Genomic DNA, 21,882 nt, shown 5'->3' with positions numbered 1-21,882 from the left:
AACACTCCTTCCGTGGCCTCCAACTGCTCTTAAACGCTAGTAAAACCAAATGCATGCTTTTCAACCGTTCACTGCCTGCACCCGCACGCCTGACTAGCATCACCACCCTGGATGGTTCCAACCTTGAATATGTGGACATCTATAAGTACCTAGGTGTCTGGCTAGACTGTAAACTCTCCTTCCAGACTCATATCAAACATCTCCAATCGAAAATCAAAGCAAAAGTCGGCTTTCTATTCCGCAACAAAGCCTCCTTCACTCACGCGCCAAACTTACCCTCGTAAAACTGACTATCCTACCGATCCTCGACTTTGGCGATGTCACCTACAAAATTGCTTCCAACACTCTTCTCGGCAAACTGGATGCAGTTTATCACTGTGCCATCCGTTTTGTCACTAAAGCACCTTATACCACCCACCACTGCGACTTGTACGTTCTCTAGTCGGCTGGCCCTCGCTACATATTCGCCGCCAGACCCACTGGCTCCAGGTCATCTACAAGTCCATGCTAGGTAAAGCTCCGCCTTATCTCAGTTCACTGGTCACGATGGCAACACCCATCCGTAGCATGCGCTCCAGCATGTGTATCTCACTGATCATCCCTAAAGCCAACACCTCATTTGGCCGCCTTTCGTTCCAGTTCTCTGCTGCCTGTGACTGGAACGAATTGCAAAAATCGCTGAAGTTGGAGACTTATCTCCCTCACCAACTTCAAACATCTGCTATCTGAGCAGCTAACCGATCTCTGCAGCTGTACATAGTCTATCGGCAAATAGCCCACCCATTTTTACCTTCCTCATCCCCATACTGTTTTTATTTATTTACTTTTCTGCTCTTTTGCACACCAATATCTCTACCTGTACATGACCATCTGATCATTTATCACTCCAGTGTTAATCTGCTAAATTGTAATTATTCGCCTACCTCCTCATGCCTTTTGCACACAATGTATATAGACTCCACTTTTTTTTTCCTATTGTGTTATTGACTTGTTAATTGTTTACTCCATGTGTAACTCTGTGTTGTCTGCTCACACTGCTATGCTTTATCTTGGCCAGGTCGCAGTTGCAAATGAGAACTTGTTCTCAACTAGCCTACCTGGTTTAATAAAGGTGAAATAAATAAAAAAAAATTAAAAACACCACAGTCACATATTAACGCCACAATCACAGATGAACGCCACAGTCACAGACTAACACTACAGTAACATATTAACACCACGGTAACATATTAACACCACGGTAACATATTAACACCACAGTAACATATTAACACCACAGTAACATATTAACACCACAGTAACATATTAACACCACAGTAACATATTAACACCACAGTAACATATTAACACCACAGTAACATATTAACACCACGGTAACATATTAACACCACGGTAACATATTAACACCACGGTAACATATTAACACCACAGTAACATATTAACACCACAGTAACATATTAACACCACGGTAACATATTAACACCACAGTAACATATTAACACCACAGTAACATATTAACACCACAGTAACATATTAACACCACAGTAACATATTAACACCACGGTAACATATTAACACCACAGTAACATATTAACACCACGGTAACATATTAACACCACAGTAACATATTAACACCACAGTAACATATTAACACCACAGTAACATATTAACACCACAGTAACATATTAACACCACGGTAACATATTAACACCACAGTAACATATTAACACCACAGTAACATATTAACACCACGGTAACATATTAACACCACAGTAACATATTAACACCACAGTAACATATTAACACCACAGTAACATATTAACACCACAGTAACATATTAACACCACAGTAACATATTAACACCACAGTAACATATTAACACCACAGTAACATATTAACACCACAGTAACATATTAACACCACAGTCACAGATGAACAAACAAACAAAAACAACATGTAGCTCCAGTCCTCCTTAACTTACTGTAGATCTGGATGTGTCCTTTGAAAGCTGTTCCTCCCCTGGGGTTCTCCGCTTTACACTCGTAGGTCCCAGTGTCCTCAAGCTGTACATTAGGGATCTCCAGAACAGCCTGGGACTTCCTCAGACGAGCCTTCTTAGGGATGTTACCATTCATCTTCCTCCACGTTATGGTTGGGACGGGACTTGGAGGAAGAGAGTGGAGAGGGTCGATAATATTTACAGCATGTGAACTCATACATAATACATGTGTGATATACAGGACAAGGAGAGCAGAGAGTTGATTGTTGTGTCATGACTAGGAAGAGAAAGTTAATTTGACAACTCCAAAATCTAATTCCAGCCAGACAAGTGGATACATTTACAACCAGAATATAGTAAAGGACAAGCAGAAGAGGAATGTGGAAAGTCGGGGATTCAGTTCCCACGTTGGCACACAGACCTATCCTGGCTATATAAACTGATACTTAATATACCGTATGTGACTGTGTTTTGTGTCCATCTACACACTAAAACACCTCTAAATCATTTACTGTGCCATTATCCAGAGTGACCTTGTCTCTCTGAGTCTCTCTCTGCCCAAATGACCTCCAACTGAGAACGATGTCATTGACTACATGATATATTCAGATCAGGTTACCACCAGCCCAACTAATCATCATGATTTCTATGATTAGTGTGTGTGTGGCTGTTCATCACCCGTTTGTTGATGCTCCTCTATGCCCTTGTGACTTCTCTGCTCTCTCCATGATAGATGGGTTGAACATGTAGCAGGAGAACGTCATACTATACTATATCAGCAAGGCTCTGTGTATGACAGCTCCATTTGACAGCTCTCAGAAAGATGGAAATGTGACACCCCTGGAAATCCCCAGTGCTCCCATCCATCACTCGGCATGAAAATGAAAATGTTACATCGCTTTTTTATCACTTCCAAATTCACAAAGACATTTTAATATCGCTCAGAGTCCCAGTTGCCATGGTCTCTGTGAGTTAGATTCAGAGCACGTTCAGAACTAACCACAGCCGTTACAGCTCAAAATCACTCCTGGACACCATGGACACTAAGGGAGTGAAGGGATGTCTGGACACCATGGACACCATGGGCACGAAAGGATGTCTGGACACCATGGGCACTAAGGGGGTGAAGGGATGTCTGGACACCATGGACACCATAGACACCATGGGCACTAAGGGGGTGAAGGGATGTCTGGACACCATGGGCACTAAGGGGCTGAAGGGATGTCTGGACACCATGGGCACTAAGGGGGTGAAGGGATGTCTGGACACCATGGGCAATAAGGGAGTGAAGGGATGTCTGGACACCATGGACACCATGGGCACGAAAGGATGTCTGGACACCATGGGCACTAAGGGGGTGAAGGGATGTCTGGACACCATGGACACACACTTTGAGATATCAGCTGATGTACAAAGGGCTATATAAATAAATTTGATTTGATTTGATTTGACACCATGGACACCATGGGCACTAAGGGGGTGAAGGGATGTCTGGACATCATGGGCACTAAGGGGGTGAAGGGATGTCTGGACACCATGGGCACTAAGGGGGTGAAGGGATGTCTGGACACCATGGGCACTAAGGGAGTGAAGGGATGTCTGGACACCATGGGCACTAAGGGGGTGAAGGGATGTCTGGACACCATGGGCACTAAGGGGGTGAAGGGATGTCTGAACATCATGGGTTCTAAGGGGGTGAAGGGATGTCTGGACACGGTGTCAGGATGGTAGGTTGGTGGTTGAAGATATCCCTCTAGTAGTGTGGGGGCTGTGCTTTAGCAAAGTGGGTGGGGTTATATCCTTCCTGTTTGGCCTTGTCCGGGGGTGTCCTCGGATGGGGCCACAGTGTCTCCTGACCCCTCCTGTCTCAGCCTCCAGAATTTATGCTGCATTAGTTTATGTGTCGGGGGGCTAGGGTCAGTTTGTTATATCTGGAGTACTTCTCCTGTCTTATCCGGTGTCCTGTGTGAATTCAAGTATGCTCTCTCTAATTCTCTCTTTCTCTCTTTTTTTCTCTCTCTCGGAGGACCTGAGCCCTAGGACCATGCCTCAGGACGACCTGGCATGATGACTCCTTGCTGTCCCCTGTCCACCTGGCCATGCTGCTGCGGCTATGGAACCCTGACCTGTTCACCGGATGTGATACCTGTCCCAGACCTGCTGTCTTCAACTCTCTAGAGACAGCAGGAGCGGTAGAGATACTCTTAATGACCGGCTATGAAAAGCCAACTGACATTTACTCCTGAGGTGCTCACTTGCTGCACCCTCGACAATTACTGTGATTATTATTATTTGACCATGCTGGTCATTTATGAACATTTGAACATCTTGGCCATGTTCTGTTATAATCTTCACCCGGCACAGAAGAGGATTGGCCACCCTTCATAGCCTGGTTCCTCTCTAGGTTTCTTCCTAGGTTTTGGCCTTTCTAGGGAGTTTTTCCGAGCCACCGAGCTTCTACACCTGCATTGCTTGCTGTTTGGGGTTTTAGGCTGGGTTTCTGTAGAGCACTTTGAGATATCAGCTGATGTAAGAAGGGCTATATAAATACATGTGATAAGGGGGTGAAGGGATGAGGGGGTGAAGGGATGTCTGGACACCATGGGCAATAAGGGGGTGAAGGGATGTCTGGACACCATGGGCAATAAGGGGGTGAAGGGATGTCTGGACACCATGGGCACTAAGGGAGTGAAGGGATGTCTGGACACCATGGGCACTAAGGGGCTGAAGGGATGAAGGGATGTCTGGCAACATAGATTGCATCATCTGTGGATCTGTTGATAATATATAATAATAATATATGCCATTTAGCTGACGCTTTTATCCAAAGCGACTTACAGTCATGTGTGCATACATTCTACGTATGGGTGGTCCCGGGAATCGAACCCACTACCCTGGCGTTACAAGCGCCATGCTCTACCAACTGAGCCACAGAAGGACCACATGTGGTGATGTGTTGCGCAAATTGGAGTGGGTGTAGGGTTTCTGGGAAAATTCTGTTGATGTGAGCCATGACCATCCTTTCAAAGCACTTCATGGCTACAGATGTGAGTGCTACGTGTCGGGAGTCATTTAAGCAGGTTACCTTCGTGTTGGTGGGCACAGGAACTATAGTGGTCTGCGTCGGAGCCGGTGTAGTACGATTCGATCTTTGCCTGTTTGATGGTTCGTAGGAGGGCATAGCTGGATTTCTTATAAGCTTCCAGGTTAGAGTCCCGCTCCTTGAAAGTGGCACCTCTACCCTTTAGCTCAGTGCAGATGTTGCCTGTAATCCATGGCTTCTGGTTGGGGTATGTACATACAGTCACTGTGGGGACGTCATCGATTCACTTATTGATGAAGCCAGTGACTGATGTGGTGTACTCCTCAATGCCATCGGAAGAATCCCGGAACATATTCCAATCTGTGCTAGCAAAACAGTCCTGTAGCTTAGCATCTGCTTCATCTGACCACTATTTTAGTGGCCTGGTGCTTCCTGCATTAATTGTTGCTTGTAAGCAGGAATCAGGAGGATAGAAATGTGGTCAGATTTACCAAATGGAGGGTGAGGGAGAGCTTTTTACGCATCTCTGTGTGTGGAGTAAAGGTGGTTTAGAGTTTTCCCCCTCTGGTTGCACATTTAACATGCTGGTAGAAATGAGGTAAAGCAGATGTAAGTTTCCCTGCATTAAAGTCCCCGGCAATAGGAGTGCTGCCTCTGTATGAGCGTTTTCCTGTTAGCTTATGGCCTTTTACAACTCGTTGAGTGTGGTCTTAGTGCCAGCATCTGTTTGTGGTGGTAAATAGACAGCTACGAAGAATATACATAAACACTCTCTTGGTAGATAGTGTGGATTACAGCTTATAATGAGATACTCTTCCTCAGGTGAGCAAAGCCTTGAGACTTCCTCAGATATCGTGCACCAGCTGTTGTTTACCGATATACATAAACCTTCACCCTTGTCTTACCAGAGGCTGCTGTTTTATCCTGCCAATACAGAGTATGACCTGCCAGCTGTATGTTATTCAAGTCATCGTTCAGCCATGACGAGGTGAAACATAAGACATCACTGTACCAAGAGTTATAATGCTCAGAAGGAGAAAACACAGTATTCCCTTTCAGCCAGGAACCAAAACTCCTCCATAGTAAAATGTGAATGTGTTTTCTGCAGCATTCAGTCACATGAGGTCTCTCTAGAGATGAATGCTCGATCAGCTCTTCAATTTCACTTACCATCATATCAACTTAGCCAGGATCACAGTCAAACAGATTTAGCTGATTTGGTAGATCTGATCTGCAAGCCTTCAGTTTGTTCAGTTTCCCAAATATGTTAGTTACATAGACAAGAAGACACATTTTCTTTTCATTACACAGAATGTCAATAAAGCCTTTATTTTTTACATCCATTCCGAATGACAACAGTTCCTCTCCCAATTCAAAAAATCTTTCCAACACTCCCCCTCGATAACCACCAAGCCTCTGTGTGGAATAGAACACTGTCATGCTCTGATCCCGTATCTCCACATAGTTTTGCATGATGTAGTTTATGATGTAGTTTACAATCAAAGTTACCTGTTGCATGTCTGAGACCAGTTTTTTTGCCACCAGTTGCTCTCGGTGTATCCATTATACCTCAGTGGGTGTATCATACAATGCATCCGTATGGCAAAGGGAGACACGGTCATATCCGAACTGTGGAGGGGCCTGCCCGCCGTCCTGTGAATAATGGAGCCCCATCTGTGCAACAGCCAACCATTTGATGCCATGGAATCTGTTTTTTGTCAATATAGTCAAGCAGTAGACTGAACATTAACAATGAACATCCCCCTTGCCGTTTCATGCTGGGGAATCGTTAGACAGAGCAATATGTCCTAGTGAACAGCATCCTACGACATTTATAGCGAATGAAAGTCAATGCATCTCGGCACTCCCAGCTAACGTCCATTTGGAGAGCATAAGGGGGGGAGTTTGAGTCATTTAGTCAGTTTCCTCTTGATTGCTAGCTATAGCATCAATTCATAGTTTCACAGTGTTATCTGACAAATGTATTGATGTGAGTTTCTGATACTCTGCCTCCCCACACATTGTTTTCATCATATCAATTGCAGCCGGTAATATCAAAGTCTCTACAATATCGTGTGGTTTAATAGTGTAGAAGGCTTAGCCATTCACTGTGGGAATGAATCCAGTGCAACGGTCAAGTGTGGCATTTTCCCCTAGTTTTAGAAGACATAAGCATTAATTTCTTGGGGATAGGGGGCAGAGTTTTGCATAAATAGCGTGCCCAATTTCAACTTCCTGCTACTCATGCCAAGAATATAAGATATGCATATTATTCATAGATTTGGATAGAAAACACTCAGTTTCTAAAACTGTTTGAATCATGTCTGTGAGTAAAACAGAATTTATGTAGCAGGGAAAACCCTGAGGACTGTTCTGATTTTTGTTCCCCCTCTATTGATTGCCCCGTCTACAATTTGATTGATTATTAACGTTTAAAAATACCTAACTTTGTATTACAACTTTATAAATGGACATGTTCGATATATATGGATGTAATTAATCAAACAAAATAACCAAATGTGATGTTTATGGGACATATTGGAGTGCCAACAAAAGAAACTTGTCAAAGGTAATGCATATTTTATATTTTATTTCAGCGTTTTGTGTAGCGCCTGCTACGCTAGCTCCTTTGTTTACTGCTGGTGCAGATGGGTGCATGCTATCAGATAATAGCTTACATTTACATTTAAGTCATTTAGCAGACGCTCTTATCCAGAGCGACTTACAAATTAGTGCATTCACCTTATGACATTCAGTGGAACAGCCACTTTACAATAGTGCATCTAAATCTTTTAGGGGGGTGAGAAGGATTACTTATCCTATCCTAGGTATTCCTTAAAGAGGTGGAGTTTCAGGTGTCTCCGGAAGGTGGTGATTGACTCCGCTGTCCTGGCGTCGTGAGGGAGTTTGTTCCACCATTGGGGGCCAGAGCAGCGAACAGTTTTGACTGGGCTGAGCGGGAACTGTACTTCCTCAGTGGTAGGGAGGCGAGCAGGCCAGAGGTGGATGAACGCAGTGCCCTTGTTTGGGTGTAGGGCCTGATCAGAGCCTGGAGGTACTGAGGTGCCGTTCCCCTCACAGCTCCGTAGGCAAGCACCATGGTCTTGTAGCGGATGCAAGCTTCAACTGGAAGCCAGTGGAGAGAGCGGAGGAGCGGGGTGACGTGAGAGAACTTGGGAAGGTTGAACACCAGACGGGCTGCGGCGTTCTGGATGAGTTGTAGGGGTTTAATGGCACAGGCAGGGAGCCCAGCCAACAGCGAGTTGCAGTAATCCAGACGGGAGATGACAAGTGCCTGGATTAGGACCTGCGCCGCTTCCTGTGTGAGGCAGGGTCGTACTCTGCGGATGTTGTAGAGCATGAACCTACAGGAACGGGCCACCGCCTTGATGTTAGTTGAGAACGACAGGGTGTTGTCCAGGATCACGCCAAGGTTCTTAGCGCTCTGGGAGGAGGACACAATGGAGTTGTCAACCGTGATGGCGAGATCATGGAACGGGCAGTCCTTCCCCGGGAGGAAGAGCAGCTCCGTCTTGCCGAGGTTCAGCTTGAGGTGGTGATCCGTCATCCACACTGATATGTCTGCCAGACATGCAGAGATGCGATTCGCCACCTGGTCATCAGAAGGGGGAAAGGAGAAGATTAATTGTGTGTCGTCTGCATAGCAATGATAGGAGAGACCATGTGAGGTTATGACAGAGCCAAGTGACTTGGTGTATAGCGAGAATAGGAGAGGGCCTAGAACAGAGCCCTGGGGGACACCAGTGGTGAGAGCGCGTGGTGAGGAGACAGATTCTCGCCACGCCACCTGGTAGGAGCGACCTGTCAGGTAGGACGCAATCAAGCGTGGGCCGCGCCGGAGATGCCCAACTCGGAGATGGTGGAGAGGAGGATCTGATGGTTCACAGTATCGAAGGCAGCCGATAGGTCTAGAAGGATGAGAGCAGAGGAGAGAGAGTTAGCTTTAGCAGTGCGGAGCGCCTCCGTGATACAGAGAAGAGCAGTCTCAGTTGAATGACTAGTCTTGAAACCTGACTGATTTGGATCAAGAAGGTCATTCTGAGAGAGATAGCGGGAGAGCTGACCAAGGACGGCACGTTCAAGAGTTTTGGAGAGAAAAGAAAGAAGGGATACTGGTCTGTAGTTGTTGACATCGGAGGGATCGAGTGTAGGTTTTTTCAGAAGGGTGCAACTCTCGCTCTCTTGAAGACGGAAGGGACGTAGCCAGCGGTCAGGGATGAGTTGATGAGCGAGGTGAGGTAAGGGAGAAGGTCTCCGGAAATGATCTGGAGAAGAGAGGAGGGGATAGGGTCAAGCGGGCAGGTTGTTGGGCGGCCGGCTGTCACAAGACGCGAGATTTCATCTGGAGAGAGGGGAGAAAGAGGTCAGAGCACAGGGTAGGGCAGTGTGAGCAGAACCAGCGGTGTCGTTTGACTTAGCAAACGAGGATCGGATGTCGTCGACCTTCTTTTCAAAGTGGTTGACGAAGTCATCTGCAGAGAGGGAGGAGGGGGGGAGGATTCAGGAGGGAGGAGAAGGTGGCAAAGAGCTTCCTAGGGTTAGAGGCAGATGCTTGGAATTTAGAGTGGTAGAAAGTGGCTTTAGCAGCAGAGACAGAGGAGGAAAATGTAGAGAGGAGGGAGTGAAAGGATGCCAGGTCCGCAGGGAGGCGAGTTTTCCTCCATTTCCGCTCGGCTGCCCGGAGCCCTGTTCTGTGAGCTCGCAATGAGTCGTCGAGCCACGGAGCGGGAGGGGAGGACCGAGCCGGCCTGGAGGATAGGGGACATAGAGAGTCAAAGGATGCAGAAAGGGAGGAGAGGAGGGTTGAGGAGGCAGAATCAGGAGATAGGTTGGAGAAGGTTTGAGCAGAGTGAAGAGATGATAGGATGGAAGAGGAGAGAGTAGCGGGGAGAGAGAGCGAAGGTTGGGAAGGCGCGATACCTTCTGAGTAGGGGCAGTGTGGGAAGTGTTGGATGAGAGCGAGAGGGAAAAGGATACAAGGTAGTGGTCGGAGACTTGGAGGGGAGTTGCAATGAGGTTAGTGGAAGAACAGCATCTAGTAAAGATGAGGTCGAGCGTATTGCCTGCCTTGTGAGTAGGGGGAAGGTGAGAGGGTGAGGTCAAAAGAGGAGAGGAGTGGAAAGAAGGAGGCAGAGAGGAATGAGTCAAAGGTAGACGTGGGGAGGTTAAAGTCGTCCAGAACTGTGAGAGGTGAGCCGTCCTCAGGAAAGGAGCTTATCAAGGCATCAAGCTCATTGATGAACTCTCCGAGGGGACCTGGACCACATTGATAAATCATTCATTTGTTGGTGTAGAGGGGTAAAGTCACCAGGATCACCATGCCAATGACAGCAATCAGGCCCAAATTAGTGAAGAGACCGGGTCTGCCTCCCAAATGGCACCCTATACCACTATGGGTCCTGGTCAAAAGTAGTGCACTACAAAGTGAATAGGGTATCATTTGGGATGTAGGCAGGGAGAGCAGGTCAAGGTCTACTGCAGTCTGTTTGCTGAGCTCCTGTATAAGTTTTAATAGAATAAAGTCAAGCAGAGGAGATGGGAGAGTAAGCATGCAGTCAGGGCAATGTCTATAGGCTTTGGTAATTACTTATTATTCTAATGTAAATCATTCATTGTAAATGACTGACTCAGACAGCAACCCCTTGAAAGCATTGTAAATAATTACTAGGTCCTTCAGTGGTAGCGTCAGATTAGAGGCTGTTTGCACTCTAGTTGGGAATCGGTTAAGCATTATTCAACACACAACATCATTATAAACAACATAAGAAGTAGGAATGAAACAGGATTATGTTTGGATAGGAACAATTATCTTGCTATGCAAAACAATCCTTTTAAGCTTTGCCTTGGGAGATCAACAAGAGGGTGTAAACATCTTTAACCAACTCTGTTGTTGGTGTGATCGCCTGTCTCTGTCTGTCTGATGCTCTACAGATTTATTCAATTACATGTTTATTTGATATTTGTATTTATTTTCAAAGTGCTGCCTGTTCTACATCCAAAATCCATTAGGGCAACATCAAGCTTTTACAGAATGATCATTATTATCACACAGTATACAGCAGCAGTTAAAACTCCACCCTTCATGTCATGCTGCTTTGTAAACCAAGAAACCAGGCACCGTAGGTGACACTCAGCAGCATAGACAAGTGGTCCTGGTCTCTGTGATGTTGGCCTGTACCGTGCTGACAAATGTGAGTGTGTTTTTCCCTCTTGGCAGTCCGCTGGTGGTGGCTCTATCTTTCACAGCCTTAACCTTGGCTTCCACGCTACACAACAGACATTAAAAACACCCTGCAAACACTGGTTGGCATTACTTTCCATTATCAGAACACATGGCTCCCCAGGGCTCAGTTTCCTCTCCACTCCTGCTTCCACCAGCACGAACAAGCCATCTAGCCGGCCATGATGGCTCAAACTGGTAATACAGTGGCTCAACATCCAGCCTGGAGTGAATGTTAATATAGGAAAGGTTTTTGGCTCTTATAGACATTTACAATAGTGAGTGGATGTGTAGCCGAGTCATAGCCTACACAACAGTGTTCTGTACATGGTCATAAGTCTCATAGCCTTCTCCATGTTTGTATATGGCTCTGAATTGTAGTGTGTTGCTGTTTAGGGTTTGGTTAACCCAGTTTACAAGAAACATAGCAATTAGTATCAGTAGTGTACGGGAATGATTTCATCTAGAAAATGTTTTAATACAACCATTATGAAAATGTATTTAATCAAGCATATTGTTACACTGAATAAGGGATGACAATCAATTAATCTAGTGGTGGTTGTTGATAGTGTTGAATAAGGGATTATAGTAAATTAATCTAGTGGTGGTTGTTGATAGTGTTGAATAAGGGATTATAGTAAATTAATCTAGTGGTGGTTGTTGATAGTGTAGAATAAGGGATTATAGTAAATTAATCTAGTGGTGGTTGTTGATAGTGTTGAATGAGGGATTATAGTAAATTAATCTAGTGGTGGTTGTTGATAGTGTTGAATAAGGGATTATAGTAAATTAATCTAGTGGTGGTTGTTGATAGTGTTGAATGAGGGATTATAGTAAATTAATCTAGTGGTGGTTGTTGATAGTGTTGAATAAGGGATTATAGTAAATTAATCTAGTGGTGGTTGTTGATAGTGTTGAATAAGGGATTATAGTAAATTAATCTAGTGGTGGTTGTTGATAGTGTTGAATAAGGGATTATAGTAAATTAATCTAGTGGTGGTTGTTGATAGTGTAGAATAAGGGATTATAGTAAATTAATCTAGTGGTGGTTGTTGATAGTGTTGAATAAGGGATTATAGTAAATTAATCTAGTGGTGGTTGTTGATAGTGTTGAATAAGGGATTATAGTAAATTAATCTACTGGTGGTTGTTGATAGTGTTGAATAAGGGATTATAGTAAATTAATCTAGTGGTGGTTGTTGATAGTGTAGAATAAGGGATTATAGTAAATTAATCTAGTGGTGGTTGTTGATAGTGTTGAATAAGGGATTATAGTAAATTAATCTAGTGGTGGTTGTTGATAGTGTTGAATAAGGGATTATAGTAAATTAATCTACTGGTGGTTGTTGATAGTGTTGAATAAGGGATTATAGTAAATTAATCTAGTGGTGGTTGTTGATAGTGTTGAATAAGGGATTATAGTAAATTAATCTAGTGGTGGTTGTTGATAGTGTTGAATAAGGGATTATAGTAAATTAATCTAGTGGTGGTTGTTGATAGTGTTGAATAAGGGATTATAGTAAATTAATCTAGTGGTGGTTGTTGATAGTGTTGAATAAGGGATGACAATCAATTAATCTAGTGGTGGTTGTTGATAGTGTTGAATAAGGGATTATAGTAAATTCATATTGTGGTGGTCGTTGATAGTATTGAATGAGGAATGGTAACAACAAGATCTACCAGAGGTTGTTAGAGTGTTGAATGAGGGATGTTGGGGAATGGTTCTACTGGTGGTTGTTGATAGTGTTGACAGATATATGATAGTCAGTGAATCTACTGGGGGTTCTTGCTAGCATTTTACTTAGAATTCCAGTAATGTTCCCAAATTTTCCTAGTTATTCCCACAATGCCTGTTGGAGAGTTCCTGGATTTCCTTTTAATTCCTTCCCATTCCAGGAATCTTCCAGCTGGGATTTCTGGAAAACTGGGGAATTTGAGGAAAGTAACATTAACTCTGTAACACTAAATTCCACCATAACGGAGATATGTGGATGTTCAGAGGATCAAACAGCTTGGATGTTTCTGTACTTACTTCCCCAGGGCGAAACACTCCAGACTCACGGTGACTCCTCTGGCAGCCAGGACAGACTGGGGGAAATGCACCTCGATTTTAGGCTCATATTCTCCCATTATACCTGTAAATCAAAAGATGACAGAAGAGAGAAGTGATATCAAGTTTAGTGATCAGCAGGACATCAAACACCATCCATTCCCCAGCCATGCCATCTCCCCTAGCTAGAAGTTACACAGACAGCGGCTGAAGAAAGACTGTCTGGGACATGTGAGATAAAAATTGTATGTTAACCACACAACAACAACAACCACAACACACACACACACACACACACACACACACACACACACACACACACACACACACACACACACACACACACACACACACACACACACACACACACACACACACACACACACACACACACATCTGGAATCACACCCCCCATCACCACTCTGTGTTGAATCTGTAGTACAGATGTTAAGATGACAAAGACGCAGAAGTGCATTGGGTAGAAATGTACTGATGATGCTTGGCGCCTGGGGTATCCTAGTGTGTGTGCATGTCTGTTTGTGTATTTGTATCTGCCAAGGCAGCAGCTTCTCTTCCTGGGGTTAAGCTAAGTTAAGGCAGTGTGTGTGTGTAGGAGGGTTAACAGGCCTGCTTGGGTCTCGTTACTCATGCGGAACACTAAATAATACACAAGCCTATGTATTACTCTTCTGCTGCTAGCATCCATTACTAACACCTTCTGCTGCTAGCATCCATTACTAACACCTAGCATCCATAACATCTAGCATCCATTACTAACACCTTCTGCTGCTAGCATCCATTAATAACACCTTTCTGGAAAACTGCTGCTAGCATCCATTACTAACACCTAGCATCCATTACTAACACCTTCTGCTGCTAGCATCCATTACTAACACCTAGCATCCATTACTAACACCTAGCATCCATTACTAACACCTAGCATCCATTACTAACACCTTCTACTGCTAGTATCCATTACTAATTACTAACACCTAGCATCCATTACTAACACCTAGCATCCATTACTAACACCTAGCATCCATTACTAACACCTAGCATCCATTACTAACACATCCTGCTGCTAGCATCCATTACTAACACCTAGCATCCATTACTAACACCTAGCGTCCATTACTAAAACATTCTGCTGCTAGCATCCATTACTAACACCTAGCATCCATTACTAACACATCCTGCTCCTAGCATCCATTACTAACACCTAGCATCCATTACTAACACCTAGCATCCATTACTAACACATCCTGCTGCTAGCATCCATTACTAACACCTAGCATCCATTACTAACACCTAGCATCCATTACTAACACCTAGCATCCATTACTAACACCTAGCATCCATTACTAACACCTTCTGCTGCTAGCATCCATTACTAACACCTAGCATCCATTACTAACACCTAGCATCCATTACTAACACCTAGCATCCATTACTAACACCTAGCATCCATTACTAACACCTTCTACTGCTAGTATCCATTACTAACACCTAGCATCCATTACTAACACCTAGCATCCATTACTAACACCTAGCATCCATTACTAACACCTTCTACTGCTAGTATCCATTACTAACACCTAGCATCCATTACTAACACCTAGCATCCATTACTAACACCTAGCATCCATTACTAACACCTAGCATCCATTACTAACACCTAGCATCCATTACTAACACCCATTACTAACACCTAGCATCCATTACTAACACCTAGCATCCATTACTAACACCTTCTGCTGCTAGTATCCATTACTAACACCTAGCATCCATTACTAACACCTAGCATCCATTACTATCACCTTCTGCTGCTAGCATCCATTAATAACACCTAGCATCCATTACTAACACCTAGTATCCATTACTAACACCTTCTGCTGCTAGTATCCATTACTAACACCTAGCATCCATAACACCTAGCATCCATTACTAACACCTTCTGCTGCTAGCATCCATTACTAACACCTAGCATCCATTACTAACACCTAGCATCCATTACTAACACCTAGCATCCATTACTAACACCTAGCATCCATAACACCTAGCATCCATTACTAACACCTTCTGCTGCTAGCATCCATTACTAACACCTTCTGCTGCTAGCATCCATTACTAACACCTAGCATCCATAACATCTAGCATCCATTACTAACACCTTCTGCTGCTAGCATCCATTACTAACACCTTCTGCTGCTAGCATCCATTACTAACACCTAGCATCCATTACTAACACCTTCTGCTGCTAGCATCATTACTAACACCTTCTGCTGCTAGCATCCATTACTAACACCTTCTGCTGCTAGCATCCATTACTAACACCTTCTGCTGCTAGCATCATTACTAACACCTTCTGCTGCTAGCATCCATTACTAACACCTTCTGCTGCTAGCATCCATTACTAACACCTTCTGCTGCTAGCATCATTACTAACACCTTCTGCTGCTAGCATCATTACTAACACCTTCTGCTGCTAGCATCCATTACTAACACCTAGCATCCATAACATCTAGCATCCATTACTAACACCTTCTGCTGCTAGCATCATTACTAACACCTTCTGCTGCTAGCATCCATTACTAACACCTAGCATCCATAACATCTAGCATCCATTACTAACACCTTCTGCTGCTAGCATCCGTTACTAACACCTTCTGCTGCTAGCATCCATTACTAACACCTTCTGCTGCTAGCATCCATTACTAACACCTAGCATCCATAACATCTAGCATCCATTACTAACACCTTCTGCTGCTAGCATCCATTACTAACACCTAGCATCCATAACATCTAGCATCCATTACTAACACCTTCTGCTGCTAGCATCCATTAATAACACCTTCTGCTGCTAGCATCCATTACTAACACCTAGCATCCATAACATCTAGCATCCATTACTAACACCTTCTGCTGCTAGCATCATTACTAACACCTTCTGCTGCTAGCATCCATTACTAACACCTAGCATCCATTACTAACACCTAGCATCCATTACTAACACCTAGCATCCATTACTAACACCTCCTGCTGCTAGCATCCATTACTAACACCTAGCATCCATTACTAACACCTAGCATCCATTACTAACACCTAGCATCCATTACTAACACCTAGCATCCATTACTAACACATCCTGCTCCTAGCATCCATTACTAACACCTAGCATCCATTACTAACACCTAGCATCCATTACTAACACATCCTGCTGCTAGCATCCATTACTAACACCTAGCATCCATTACTAACACCTAGCGTCCATTACTAACACCTAGCATCCATTACTAACACCTTCTACTGCTAGCATCCATTACTAACACCTAGCATCCATTACTAACACCTAGCATCCATTACTAACACCTAGCATCCATTACTAACACCTAGCATCCATTACTAACACCTTCTGCTGCTAGCATCCATTACTAACACCTAGCATCCATTACTAACACCTAGCATCCATTACTAACACCTAGCATCCATTACTAACACCTTCTACTGCTAGTATCCATTACTAACACCTAGCATCCATTACTAACACCTAGCATCCATTACTAACACCTAGCATCCATTACTAACACCTAGCATCATTACTAACACCTAGCATCCATTACTAACACCTTCTACTGCTAGTATCCATTACTAACACCTAGCGTCCATTACTAACACCTAGCATCCATTACTAACACCTAGCATCCATTACTAACACCTAGCATCCATTACTAACACCTAGCATCCATTACTAACACCTAGCATCCATTACTAACACCTAGCATCCATTACTAACACCTAGCATCCATTACTAACACCTAGCATCCATTACTAACACCTAGCATCCATTACTAACACCTAGCATCCATTACTAACACCTAGCATCCATTACTAACACCTAGCATCCATTACTAACACCTAGCATCCATTACTATCACCTTCTGCTGCTAGCATCCATTAATAACACCTAGCATCCATTACTAACACCTAGTATCCATTACTAACACCTTCTGCTGCTAGTATCCATTACTAACACCTAGCATCCATAACACCTAGCATCCATTACTAACACCTTCTGCTGCTAGCATCCATTACTAACACCTAGCATCCATTACTAACACCTAGCATCCATTACTAACACCTAGCATCCATTACTAACACCTAGCATCCATAACACCTAGCATCCATTACTAACACCTTCTGCTGCTAGCATCCATTACTAACACCTTCTGCTGCTAGCATCATTACTAACACCTTCTGCTGCTAGCATCCATTACTAACACCTTCTGCTGCTAGCATCCATTACTAACACCTAGCATCCATTACTAACACCTTCTGCTGCTAGCATCCATTACTAACACCTTCTGCTGCTAGCATCCATTACTAACACCTTCTGCTGCTAGCATCCATTACTAACACCTTCTGCTGCTAGCATCATTACTAACACCTAGCATCCATTACTAACACCTTCTGCTGCTAGCATCCATTACTAACACCTTCTGCTGCTAGCATCATTACTAACACCTTCTGCTGCTAGCATCATTACTAACACCTTCTGCTGCTAGCATCCATTACTAACACCTAGCATCCATAACATCTAGCATCCATTACTAACACCTTCTGCTGCTAGCATCCATTAATAACACCTTCTGCTGCTAGCATCCATTACTAACACCTAGCATCCATAACATCTAGCATCCATTACTAACACCTTCTGCTGCTAGCATCCGTTACTAACACCTTCTGCTGCTAGCATCCATTACTAACACCTTCTGCTGCTAGCATCCATTACTAACACCTAGCATCCATAACATCTAGCATCCGTTACTAACACCTTCTGCTGCTAGCATCATTACTAACACCTTCTGCTGCTAGCATCCATTACTAACACCTTCTGCTGCTAGCATCCATTACTAACACCTAGCATCCATAACATCTAGCATCCATTACTAACACCTTCTGCTGCTAGCATCCATTACTAACACCTTCTGCTGCTAGCATCCATTACTAACACCTAGCATCCATAACATCTAGCATCCATTACTAACACCTTCTGCTGCTAGCATCCATTACTAACACCTAGCATCCATAACATCTAGCATCCATTACTAACACCTTCTGCTGCTAGCATCCATTAATAACACCTTCTGCTGCTAGCATCCATTACTAACACCTAGCATCCATTACTAACACCTAGCATCCATTACTAACACCTAGCATCCATTACTAACACCTAGCATCCATGACTAACACCCAGCATCCATTACTAACACCTTCTGCTGCTAGTATCCATTACTAACACCTTCTGCTGCTAGCATCCATTACTAACACCTAGCATCCATTACTAACACCTAGCATCCATTACTAACACCTAGCATCCATTACTAACACCTTCTGCTGCTAGCACCCATTACTAACACCTTCTGCTGCTAGCATCCATTACTAACACCTAGCATCCATTACTAACACCTAGCATCCATTACTAACACCTAGCATCCATTACTAACACCTAGCATCCATCCACCTTACTCCAACACCTAGCATCCATTACTAACACCTTCTGCTGCTAGCATCCATTACTAACACCTTCCATGCTAACACCTAGCATCCATTACTAACACCTAGCATCCATTACTAACACCTAGCATCCATTACTAACACCTAGCATCCATTACTAACACCTAGCATCCATTACTAACACCTTCTGCTGCTAGTATCCATTACTAACACCTAGCATCCATTACTAACACCTAGCATCCATTACTATCACCTTCTGCTGCTAGCATCCATTAATAACACCTAGCATCCATTACTAACACCTAGTATCCATTACTAACACCTTCTGCTGCTAGTATCCATTACTAACACCTAGCATCCATAACACCTAGCATCCATTACTAACACCTTCTGCTGCTAGCATCCATTACTAACACCTAGCATCCATTACTAACACCTAGCATCCATTACTAACACCTAGCATCCATTACTAACACCTAGCATCCATAACACCTAGCATCCATTACTAACACCTTCTGCTGCTAGCATCCATTACTAACACCTTCTGCTGCTAGCATCCATTACTAACACCTAGCATCCATAACATCTAGCATCCATTACTAACACCTTCTGCTGCTAGCATCCATTACTAACACCTTCTGCTGCTAGCATCCATTACTAACACCTAGCATCCATTACTAACACCTTCTGCTGCTAGCATCCATTACTAACACCTTCTGCTGCTAGCATCCATTACTAACACCTTCTGCTGCTATCCATTACTAACACCTTCATTACTAACACCTAGCATCCATTACTAACACCTTCTGCTGCTAGCATCCATTACTAACACCTTCTGCTGCTAGCATCATTACTAACACCTTCTGCTGCTAGCATCATTACTAACACCTTATGCTGCTAGCATCCATTACTAACACCTAGCATCCATAACATCTAGCATCCATTACTAACACCTTCTGCTGCTAGCATCATTACTAACACCTTCTGCTGCTAGCATCCATTACTAACACCTAGCATCCATACATCTAGCATCCATTACTAACACCTTCTGCTGCTAGCATCATTACTAACACCTTCTGCTGCTAGCATCCATTACTAACACCTTCTGCTGCTAGCATCCATTACTAACACCTAGCATCCATAACATCTAGCATCCGTTACTAACACCTTCTGCTGCTAGCACATTACTAACACCTTCTGCTGCTAGCATCCATTACTAACACCTTCTGCTGCTAGCATCCATTACTAACACCTAGCATCCATTAACATCTAGCATCCATTACTAACACCTTCTGCTGCTAGCATCCATTACTAACACCTTCTGCTGCTAGCATCCATTACTAACACCTAGCATCCATAACATCTAGCATCCATTACTAACACCTTCTGCTGCTAGCATCCATTACTAACACCTAGCATCCATTACTAACACCTAGCATCCATTACTAACACCTAGCATCCATTACTAACACCTTCTGCTGCTAGCATCATTACTAACACCTAGCATCCATTACTAACACCTAGCATCCATTACTAACACCTAGCATCCATGACTAACACCCAGCATCCATTACTAACACCTTCTGCTGCTAGTATCCATTACTAACACCTTCTGCTGCTAGCATCCATTACTAACACCTAGCATCCATTACTAACACCTAGCATCCATTACTAACACCTAGCATCCATTACTAACACATCCTGCTGCTAGCATCCATTACTAACACCTAGCATCCATTACTAACACCTAGCGTCCATTACTAACACCTAGCATCCATTACTAACACCTAGCATCCATTACTAACACCTAGCATCCATTACTAACACCTAGCATCCATTACTAACACATCCTGCTGCTAGCATCCATTACTAACACCTAGCATCCATTACTAACACCTAGCATCCATTACTAACACATCCTGCTGCTAGTATCCATTACTAACACCTTCTGCTGCTAGCATCCATTACTAACACCTTCTGCTGCTAGCACCCATTACTAACACCTGTTGCATCCATTACTAACACCTAGTATCCATTACTAACACCTAGCATCCATTACTAACACCTTCTGGCTATCCATTACTAACACCTTCTGCTGCTAGCATCCATTACTAACACCTTCTGCTGCTAGCATCATTGTTGCTAACACCTTCTGCTGCTAGCACCCATTACTAACACCTAGCATCCATTGAACACCTAGTATCCATTACTGACACCTACATCCATTACTAACACCTAGCATCCATTACTGACTGTACATGTTGAGATATGGGGGACTGACTGTACATGTTGAGATGTGGGGACTGACTGTACATGTTGAGATGTAGGGGACTGACTGTACATGTTGAGATGTGGGGGACTGACTGTACATGTTGAGATGTGGGGACTGACTGTACATGTTGAGATGTGGGGGACTGACTGTACATGTTGAGATGTTGACTGTACATGTTGAGATGGGGGACTGACTGTACATGTTGAGATGTTGGGGACTGACTGTACATGTTGAGATGTAGGGGACTGACTGTACATGTTGAGATGTGGGGGACTGACTGTACATGTTGAGATGTGGGGACTGACTGTACATGTTGAGATGTGGGGGACTGACTGTACATGTTGAGATGTTGACTGTACATGTTGAGATGGGGGACTGACTGTACATGTTGAGATGTGGGGGACTGTACATGTTGAGATGTAGGGGACTGACTGTATGTTGAGATGTAGGGGACTGACTGTACATGTTGAGATGTGGGGACTGACTGTACATGTTGAGATGTGGGGGACTGACTGTACATGTTGAGATGTAGGGACTGACTGTACATGTTGAGATGTGGGGACTGACTGTACATGTTGAGATGTAGGGGACTGACTGTACATGTTGAGATGTGGGGGACTGACTGTACATGTTGAGATATGGGGGACTGAATGTACATGTTGAGATGTAGGGGACTGACTGTACATGTTGAGATGTAGGGGACTGACTGTACATGTTGAGATGTGGGGACTGACTGTACATGTTGAGATGTAGGGGACTGACT

General features: G+C 43.8%; 1 protein-coding gene across 1 annotated transcript in view; it reads right to left on the bottom strand.

Annotated features, from left to right (window-relative positions):
• LOC127927650 (contactin-5-like) overlaps window positions 1–21,882 on the bottom strand; it is a 214,649-nt gene that overhangs the window by 6,336 nt on the left and 186,431 nt on the right. The window contains exons 6-7 of the mRNA XM_052514261.1: window positions 13,316–13,418; window positions 1,982–2,163 (exon numbers count right to left, since the gene is read on the bottom strand). Of these exons, the coding sequence (XP_052370221.1) occupies window positions 1,982–2,163; window positions 13,316–13,418 (285 nt within the window). The remainder of the gene's footprint in view (window positions 1–1,981; window positions 2,164–13,315; window positions 13,419–21,882) is intronic.

This window comes from Oncorhynchus keta, unplaced genomic scaffold (assembly GCF_023373465.1).
Source record: "Oncorhynchus keta strain PuntledgeMale-10-30-2019 unplaced genomic scaffold, Oket_V2 Un_scaffold_16732_pilon_pilon, whole genome shotgun sequence".
NCBI classification, from domain to species: Eukaryota; Metazoa; Chordata; class Actinopteri; order Salmoniformes; family Salmonidae; genus Oncorhynchus; species Oncorhynchus keta.
Note: the sequence above shows the minus strand (reverse complement) of the source record. Positions and strands in the feature narration are given on the sequence as shown.